The 10,484-nt window shown below is 37.1% G+C and overlaps 1 protein-coding gene across 1 annotated transcript; it reads right to left on the bottom strand.

The window, feature by feature from the left end:
• Window positions 1-254: 254 nt before the first annotated feature.
• LOC149063382 (ATPase inhibitor mai-2, mitochondrial-like) lies at window positions 255-10,228 on the bottom strand. Its single transcript, XM_089255865.1, has 5 exons — window positions 10,085-10,228; window positions 6,723-6,774; window positions 5,971-5,996; window positions 5,546-5,609; window positions 255-534 (listed from the first exon to the last, which is right to left on the bottom strand). The coding sequence occupies exons 1-5, from the start codon at window positions 10,129-10,131 to the stop codon at window positions 391-393; spliced, it is 333 nt and encodes a 110-aa protein (XP_089111991.1). The 5' UTR covers window positions 10,132-10,228; the 3' UTR covers window positions 255-390.
• Window positions 10,229-10,484: the final 256 nt, after the last annotated feature.

Raw genomic sequence — 10,484 nt, 5'->3', positions numbered from 1 at the left:
AGGATCACAGTTGGTCTGGAGGTCATTCACTTAGTTACTCAGTCAGGACAAGCAAAATGTACCAGGGGTAAAATTCCCGGAACCCATTAGCTTCACGTCTTGACCTTTATAAATACAAGAACCTTGATCCCAACAGTTTTAACCATCAATACAAGATTTGGTATTTTGGGGGTCAAGAATCATAGAAAATTCATTACTCATCAACACAATCTGTAACATTAAGACAATGCAACTTATCACAAAACAAACTATGATCATTTTTTGTCGAACACTTTTTAATTTGTAGACTACAAATTTTCCACACTCAAAAAACACAAAATCAAAAAAAAAACCTAGTTAATGTGAAATGCATATATAAATCCTAAAGAAATATACATAAAACGACTATATTCATAGGTTGGTTTCGTCTTTCTGCAGCTCGTTGATTTTGCTCTTGTGACGATTGATTTCATCTTGCAATTTCTTGATAGAATCCTCGTGATGGGATATTTCTTCACTCAGGTGGTGCTTCAACTTTTGGATCTGATCTTTTTGCTAGAAGAAAAACAAATCGCCAAATTACAAACACGTATTTATTTGGATCCATTGAACAGCACATTTTCATCGAGATCCAAGGAATAATTTTGAATCTGGAATCATGAAGAAATATGGTCGTATCTGTCAATTAGGTGACAGAATTTCTGAGATCTACACCAGGGTTGCACGAATTCCTGTATGTAAAAGGGTTCAATCTGATACATGAAAGATTTTTGGGAAAAAATATCTTGTGGCTATGTGTTCCTGCCCTCTCCGTTCTGGAATTGTGTTTTCAAGAAATATACAGGATAAGTCTTAATTTTGTCCTTTTCGCATCAACCATTTGTTGTAGAGGTACGGTTTCAATTTAAATAAAATACTCAAAATGTGTTTAGAAATCACCCTGTTCCAGTTTTAAGAGAGAGAATACAGTGTATAGAGAGCTCCCACCTAAAAAATTAGAAAAACTAGGAATAAAAAATAGAACGGGGAGGTACTCCCCTTAGACAGCAAAATCATGACACAATTTTTAAAATCATTTTCTTCCATAGCAGTATTTCAGCATCCTGTAAGATTCACTCGAGTTAAAGCAAAATGACAGTAACAAAAACAATTTTTGGCCAACCAGGGTTCGCAAAAACACAACCCACCCAGGGATTTGTGGGTTTTTGTGAATGTGCTCTGTTTGTGTAATAATACATATCAATGTACATATTAAGTAATAAATATAAAAATAGTTTGTATATATTTAGAAATGAATATTCTAATATCATGCTAATTAAATTTTGATATAAAATTAGTATTAGTGAGATTGAGCTACTTTTCAAATGTTAAATCTTAATTTCTTTAAAACGTTCCGAGCTCTTCTGTTCTTTGCATACATTATAACATTCTTTTCTCCCATGCAAAAAAAATTCTTGTATTTCATCCAGTAATTTATTTACTAATTTCATCAAAAAAATTTTGGAAATTTTTAAAGCCAACAAATGGTTTTTAACGAAAAACCTAGTGATTTTTTGTACGTGGGCCTGTACTTTATACAGTGAATACCACTTATAACATTTAAAAAAAAAACCATTGTGAGAAAAACGTAAGAGGGAAAACGGAATAAACTGAAAATGTCAATAAGAATTTGTTGGAATTGTGGGACCATGAAAGTAAGTTGTATTGAGCGGGAAAATGTCTTAAGTGGGAACATTATAAGCGGGATCGACTGTATATGTTAGAATGGCATTCTCTTCTCCCATGCAAAGGAATTGTATTCAGGTGGTATAAAATGCAGTGAAACATACAGTAACACTGATCTTAACTCATAAGAAGGTAAAGCATATAATTTTATAAATGATTTTCTCAGATTTTTATCTCCAAGTATATTCAAGAATTTGAAAACAAAGAATTAATTTTTTAAAATTACTGATGAGGCTAAAAATACAAATTCCTATATTTCCACAGTGAAATATGCACTTTTAACATTGATTTCTGGAGCAATCATTCTGTGCTTATCCTTCAAAGTGATGCTGATGATTATTATGTGAATAGGCTCATATAGGATTTTTACCATATTAATTTCTATACAGGTTATTAAAAAAAACTAAGGCTAAAAAAAGGTTGTCATTTTACGAAAGACTTAATTAGTGTGATTTTGCAATTTTTTTAAGCTAACAAATGATTTTTATCAAAAACTCTGTGGGTTTTTGTAGGTGCGCCCAGAAAAACCAGCCCGGTTTTTCTGGGCTGGGCCCAGTTCACCAACCCTGGCCAAAACAGTGTACTAGCAACCACAGATAATTCTCTTCTGTCTCTCCTTACAATATAATTACATTTTTTTTGGAGTATTTATTCCACAGTCGTCTGTCAGCTCTTTTCAACAATGCACAGCAAATCATGAAGACATAAGTTTTTTAAGAATGTTCTCTCTAAACTACTTTCAAAAGCACAATGGAAAATGTGTAAATTACAGGGTCCAATGTAAATAAAACAAGGTGATGGTTTTACTGTGTTGTTTATCCCTTTTTAAAAGCATTTGTTTAAACTTCAACGCTCAATGCCAGTGTAATCACTTTTTACAAATGAAGCACTTTCATTTCTAGCTCTTTGCTGAGCGTTGTAAATATTGTTTACGCCTCTGCATGCCCTAAAAATACAGATGACAATTAAATATTATTGGGTGTCATCAAAGTCACATAACCTAGAATAAGCCTATGTACCCAAATGCTTTGTTATGTAAACTGTTGTTTTACCTATACACAAAATGTGCACCATAATTTTTAATGACGAATGTGAGTTACTGTCCAAGACCATGAAGTAATAAATACAAAGTTACTTTTCCCCATCCAGACAGAAGTTCTTATTGACAACTCTACTTGTTGAACCCCCAAACTAAACAGAAAAATTGATAAACCAAACGGTCCCACATACAACCCCCAAAATTGTAATACAAAAACAATGCTACAACAGGCAAAAAGAGGTGGCTGAGAAAAAGATGCCCATAACAAATATGGATGTCATATATTTCAAAAATACAGCAACCCAATTAAAAATGCAAACAATATATATACACATGAAATATTATACAATGCCCATAATGTATTTATGGATAGCTTCTCGATCTACCCCAACATCTTTATCGTATTTATTTTTAAACGTGTCAATTGTGTTAGAATTTATGATCTCCAGGGATAGCTATTCCATTTATTAACAACCCTATTAGAGAAAAACTCTGTGCGACACAACCTAGAATTGTCTCTTATCAATCGATACTGGTGTCTACTTGTAAAAGCAGTCGATTGACGGCGAATTAATAAATCATGATCCATCCTATCCATCTTGTTGAACATTTTTAGCACTTCGATTATATCTCCCTGACACCTGTGTTCATCCAATGAAAACACATTCAAAAAATGAAGTCTCTTCATAACTTAAGCGCAGTGTGCCAATAAAGACACTCTGTAGCTCTTCTCTGCACTCCTTCAACCAAGTCTATGTCCCTTTGTAGGTATGATCACCAAAACCTTACAGCATACCACAGGACAAACCAAGCCTCGGAAAAGCAATAGAATAGCTTCAGGAGAACCAAAGAGACTTTTTTGAAAATGAAACCGAGCATTCTATTCGCTTTCTCGACCATTGCTGAATGATGTTAAGAAAACCTAAGCCACTCCTCAATGAGAAATCCCAAATCTGTGACCCTAGTTGCACTCAGGATAGTGACACCATAAACTCATACGTGAAACGTGGGTTGTTCAAACAAATTGAGCTACCTTGTCAATGCTAAATTTCATGCTCCATTGATTTGCTAATGCTCCAGTCCTGTTTAAATTAGTCTGAAGTAACTCTCTATCGCTTTGATTTCCAGACTACCCCCATTAGCTTCACATCATCTTTAAATTTGCTAGCAATTCCATCGATACCCTGATCGAGTTTATCGATAAAAATGAAAAAGGCATAGGATCAAGGGCACTTCCTTGAGGAACCCCACTTGTGACGCCAGTCAAATCCGAGAATTCTCAGTTCACCATCACCCGTTGTGATCAATCTCTTAACCACGATTCTATCCAATTCAGTAAGTTCCGTCAATCCCAATTTCGTGTAAATACTTCAAGGGTTCACAGTGTTGGACTCGATCGAATGCTTACTGGAAATCAAGGTAAACAACGTCTACATTTTTGCCCTTACCCAAAGCCTTTTCGTCATGTGATCATAGTAGCAAATGAGGTTAGTCACGCATGACTTCCCTTCCTGAACCCATGTGAATTATCCGACAATACATTATTCTCATCTATCCACTTCACCAACTGCCTTTTGACAATAATTTCCGAAATTTTCGAGCGGGAGCTCGTCAAACTCACTGGATGATAATTGGGCACAGCTTCTCTATTACCAAAGCTTTTAAATATCGGAACAACATTAGCAAGTTTCCAATTCCTTGGGACGATACCCTCAGCAACACAACTGTATATCTGCGCGACCTGCCCCAATTCATTAGCACATTCCCTGAGGACCTTGGGATAGATATCATCAAAGTCCTGGTGCTTTGCTGGCACATACATTTTTAGAAAATTTAGGACCTCCACGTCCTCGACTTGAATATCGTTGAGGATTTTATTACCCCATGCAACACCCGTATATTGAATATCATTATCTCCATTAAAAACCGACATGAAAAAGTCATTGAAAGCACTACACATGCCTACATTGCTCTCTACCCTAGACCCTCCTATTGACGGGGGGGGGGGGGGCAACTATCTTCTTACATCCATTATTGACATATCTAAAAAATGATTTTGGGTCACAGTCAATGTTATCTGCTGCTAAGCAAATGTTATAACCTGAAAAACGTTACAATTTCTGCTTTGGCAGAATTCTGACTTATAGGACACCCTGTATACTATACAAAATTCATATCAGTAGAATTGCAACTATGGTTCTGGGGCTTCGAGATATTGGGGAGGCAAAGGAAAAGCCACAGCAAGAAACTCATACAATTTATAGAAAGAATATTGCTACTTGGAGGAGAGTATCACAGAATTGAAACATGATCAAAAGTGAGACAGTCAGGGCTGTCTTTAAAGAATCATGGATCCCCCTCCCTTCCCATGTACTGTTCTGTCTGGATGGGAGTACGAGCATTCCAATTCATATACTTACTCTAGAAAACCATAGTACCAGATCTCATTATGATCATCAGCGATGATGCAGATGATATTACATTTTCTTTAAAAGGAGAAAATCCTCTTTTTTTTTATGCCCTTTTTTACACTTGTATTGATACAGAATTTGGATCCATGTAAAAATCTCCCTAATTCTGCGACGTTGGCAACTATGATATGGGGAAAATCTGTCCATCCGGTATTTAACAGGATTATTGCAAACTTACGCAATCAACCACACCTTCCAGCATTTTTCCCTCAATCTACACCTGTCTGCATGTATGTAGAATTCTTTTTCTTTTTGCATTGTATAGCAAATTAAGATGATCTTTGTGCTGACACGAAACCCCAAAACAATGAAAAAAAAAATTCAACTATACCATTTTCTTGAAATATTCCTCTTCTCTAGCTGCTTCCATCTTTCCAAAGCTACCGCCCGCATCTCTGTAAAATGTAGGAGAAAAAAATGTTTCTAAAAAAATTTAGCTAACATGTGAGAAACATACACAGGGAGACCGGCATGATGGGAAATGTGTCATCACAGATTCCAGAAAATTCTTAAATATCTAGACTTCGAGAATCAATTGAATTGGGTAATTTGAACCTCACCTGGTCTCTGTAATTTACGGGATTCTCTATTTTTTAAGAACTATATTGTGAATAGCTTAAATGAGCTGCTGTCTAGTTTCAAAACCAGATGGATCCATTTTTTTCTTCGATTTTTAGATTGTCATTTATTTTTAGTTTTCCTACAAATCTATCAGTAGGCGAAGTCATAACATTAAAAAATTTGCAGCGGAATTACCTCACAGATCCTCCACTTCCACCACCCTGAAAAATTAAAATTTGCCAATTAGATTCTCCAAACAAAATGAATAACTTCTTACATGAAATTTAATATTAGCATGAGAAATAAAACTAAAAATACAGTAAACAAAAAGAAATGCGGCACAAATGTACCACTAGAAAGACAATCAGACTTAAAATTTCATTTATCCACGATTTCTGAGACAACAATCGCTGCTCGATTGCATATATTTATTGATTTAACTGAACGGAACAAGCCCAATACCGGTTCATTGATGCATTCTTTTTCCAGTCTGATCAAAACATCTTCACTCAGAACTGTGTTCTATCAAACGCGTGCATGTGAATTTGCCATTATGCTTTAATTCAAGGGTGCTCAACGTTTTGGAGAATGTGGACCACTTCATTGATTTGAAAACCGCATCGCGGATCGCTTGAGTTATCTAGAACTATGCCATGAATCACTCAGTTGACTTGAAAGTGTTCGTGAGTAACTCAGGTGATCTGAATGTGGCCTCTTGAGTGATCTGAAAATGTGCTGTGGGCAATTTAAGTGATCTGGAAATGTAAATTTAACTGGTAAATCTCTCTATCGCGATATGTTTTCAATATATTTTAAAATTCGGTAAAATATTTTTTTTATATCTCATTCAAAATTGACATCAATATATTTTTATACATGGAAATAGAAAACACATTGTGAGCATTTTCAAGGGATTCCACTGTAGATAATAAATAAGATGTATTTACCTTTCCAGCGCCACTTCCCCATTCACCAGCTTGTGAACCATTGGATCTTGATCTAAGACGAAAAACAAAAGAATATTCATCAGTAAACAATCAGCAGTAGAAATCAGCTTAATTGATTACAGATGGCAGCACTACACATAACAAGCATTACACAGAAACAAACTTCACCGAAGGTTCACTATACATCACACATATTCCAACCTATTCGTTAGAAATTCCGCTGAGGAATATGGACGAGGTGCATGTCTCGTTTAGTAGAAATAAGCTGGTTCACTTTGATCCAATAAAATTACAACCTCTGCGTGTCAGAGCCAACCCCCAATGGTGCATAACCACCCCTTTTTACCATCCCTTGGTATTGCTGGGAAGTAGAGCTCAGGGGGAAGAGGAGAAAATATAGAAATTATATCCCATTTGGACATCGGATGGGATTCAGACTGAAATGGGGATAAGAATGAAATAATAGGTTTACCAGCTTTTAGAGTCGAAAGCAATTCAGTATTCGAGTAATACAACTAAAAAAATTGTGAGAGTTGAATGTTTAACAATCCTCAGAGTTGCCAACTGCTAGGAATCGTCTATAGTTTCTACAGATGGCCGCACTCAACTACGGGCGATACTCTCAGTGTATTATAGAAATAGTTTTCTCTTCAAAAATTGTATACTATGTTTCCTCCTTTTTTTTCCAAAAAAAATAAAAAATTGGGTCTTTTTCGGCTTTTCGCTGTATTCTACTTTTTTTTCAAATCACAATCTTTACCCTAATGATGCATGTTAAAGAGTTAGAAAGAATAAACTTGGACTTGAAAAGGATTGGTGATCAAACTCAACCTTCCAGCGGGTGTGCATGCGTAGGAGATATACGCCGAGGAAATGAGAGAGCGCCTATCTTCTACATACAAGTGCTGGCTAGAAGGTTAGAGGATTATGATGACAAGCTTGTGATCCAGGCCGACATCAGAGCATGATGACAGGGCGAATAAAAAATATGTAATATCAGACATTAAAAATTTTGAAAAGTATAAGGAATGTGTGAAAATTGTCCTCTAGAAGGACCTTTGGTTGGTCCTCACGTCTGGTCTCGGCGATTTGGATCCATTCACTGCTGTGATGATCCCTGATCGCTCATCAATCTTAGATTGTATGTCTCCTAAAGGTGACAATCTATCTCATGTCAGAATAAAAGTTTCTAGACTATACCGCTGCACCACTGCCACAAGGGAAATTCCTCCTAGTATGAGAATTAATGTAGATGGTGCTTGGAACGCTTCAACTCATATAAGCCATAGTTTCTTCTTGCTCTGCTGCTTTTGTGCTCTGACTGAGTACGAGTACTGCTGGTGTGCTTGGAGTTCTCAATCTATCAAAAAGACCTCCCAAGTCACTGCTGAGGTCTTTGAATGCACATGGATCGAACTACTCTTTCTCTCAGGACCATCTCGCCTAGAATTTGCCTATGTTAAATTGTTGCAAAATATACTCATCATAGGTGTAAGCAGGATCTTCTCGAGAAGGGGGTTCCACGTTTTTTCTTCCAGGGGAAGAGAAATTTTTTTTCCCTGAAAAGTAACACTATAATCTCAACTTGAAAAGAAGGAGGTTATAACCCCAATTCCCCCCCCCCCTTTCCATACACCAATGATCATCATTCCAACCTGTTACATTGGACAAGGGAATTTCAACCTTTGAATGAGCACTTCCCGTGTCCACCATCAAACGAAGAGCATCCCTTACGGCACCACTGATATATGAATGCCATAAATCTGTATAATTTTAAACCTTGAATGCAATTTTTTCAGTGTAATTGAAGCTTTTATCGGGTGCTCGTGAGCACAAAATTGGATATGAGCATTGAGCATACTTGGTGCTTCAAAGAACACCCTGGTGCTCATGAGCAACAGGTTGAAGATGGCTGCACAGGGCTTAACTGCCATTTTTGAACACCCTTGCTTCCTCCTCATCAGATGGACAAGTCACACTAATGGGAGCCTATAGACTCATCGTAGCCAACTGGACCCTACAATCTCATCGCTGCCAACTGGGCCATATGGATTCGTCACCGCCAACCACTCTTCATCCCAGATGTATCATCTCTTATCGGCAAAAATACAGATTGCTTGTTGACTTGGCTCTGGCCCCTTTGAATTGCCCGACACGTGAAAAGGTGAAACATTTTCCTATTCAGAAACCTAATAAATTGCTTTGTTCATTTTCAATGTGTCTTTGCCTGGTCACATGCAGCGACATATAGAAAAATCCTTAACACCACCAAATCGTCACACAGCATTACTCAATGCCGAAACTTATAAAAAAAATAGTTTCTGTGGTCAAAATCACCCAGCGCTGTGGGCTGAAAACAACTTTTGAACAGTTGTGTGGTAGGTCTAGACCAGGGCCATCTTGAGAACATAATGGGAGGGGGGGGGGGGGCTCTCCCTAAATTCAATTACTTTTCATTTTCCCGAGGCCCAGGTGGGCTCATACATTAAGACAACACTTTTTCTTTCAAACCAAGCACAACTCAAGTCTATCACCATCTATGGGCAATTTACTACCTAGTCAGTTGTGTCGGAAGTGTGCGTATACCTAACAGTCTGAGTGTGTATCTAGTGTTGTGTCTGATTTTCTATACTCCCATCTATATTTCAGAAGTGAAGTGTAATGATTGATTTACATTGGTACTGTTTGTAGGTCTGCTGCTCTCTGTGGCAAGACCTTTTAAAGAGAAGATCAGCTCGCATTCGTGCCTCAAAGTTGGGAACTGTTAAGACGGCACTGGTCTGGACCCTGGTATATTTAAATGATAGTGCACAATTAAGTCCCCAAAACCTGTTTCATAGTAGGTGCTCTGACACGAAGAAAACAGAGGGAGGGTCGCTCGACATCCGTATATACGACCCACACAAGACCATATGCAGGGTGGGATTGCATCTAATCTTCATAAAGGATCTCAGCGACCTCACAAAGTTGATTTGTGGACGAGGAGGGAAGTACGAGATGATGTACTTGAATAAAACATTCAATAGAAATTTTAAACGAAAATATTTTTGAGTGTTTTTTTTAATAGAACAAAATGATTATGTTGTCCCATGGTGGGGGGGGGGGGGGTATCACCCCCATGACAAAGCTAAACATTTATCACTACTGAAAGGCTTCATGCCAATGTTGCCATGTCTGGATACATTCTTGAAAGTTTGTAAACAAAGAAGTTTTGTGCATGTGTAACCTTTACATGAAGTTGATAAACCTTTCACTTGTAACATTCACGCAAATTAATTAAATGATCACGGCGAACGAATTAAATATTTAAAAATTGAACTTGAAATTTAAAAAAAAAGGTACAAAATTCCCAATATACTTACGTCCACATTAAGGAAAGCAATCGAGGACGTAGAAGCCTAGACATCATTTTTCATTTACCTTGCGATAACCTACGGTGCAATATCAATGACAGTACAGCCCCCGGTGGATATCGTTGCCATAGCAGATGACAGTAATTTTATCAGACTCTGGATTCGATTACCATATTTTATCGACATGCACACGGGATATTATTATTTCCAGCATAAAAAAAAGGTATTTTTTGTTTCACTTTGTTTCCATTGAAAAACATGGACCCAGCTAACATCGCGCTAGGTGTATATCAAAGATAGGTCTGTTTCGGGGATTGAAAAAACAATGTGGAACTTTATTGGTTAAGTATTGCCATCTGTTGTAAACAAATGAAAGTGCCGTTGATTTGGTTTCGCGCACGCGCAAACG

The sequence above is a fragment of the Pholcus phalangioides genome, unplaced genomic scaffold (genome assembly GCF_987345545.1).
Source record: "Pholcus phalangioides strain wild (caught in Gottingen) unplaced genomic scaffold, Ppha-v1.0 ptg000172l_1, whole genome shotgun sequence".
Taxonomy (NCBI): domain Eukaryota; kingdom Metazoa; phylum Arthropoda; class Arachnida; order Araneae; family Pholcidae; genus Pholcus; species Pholcus phalangioides.
The sequence above is the reverse complement of the archived record's forward strand: the minus strand, read 5'-3'. Positions and strand labels throughout refer to the sequence as shown.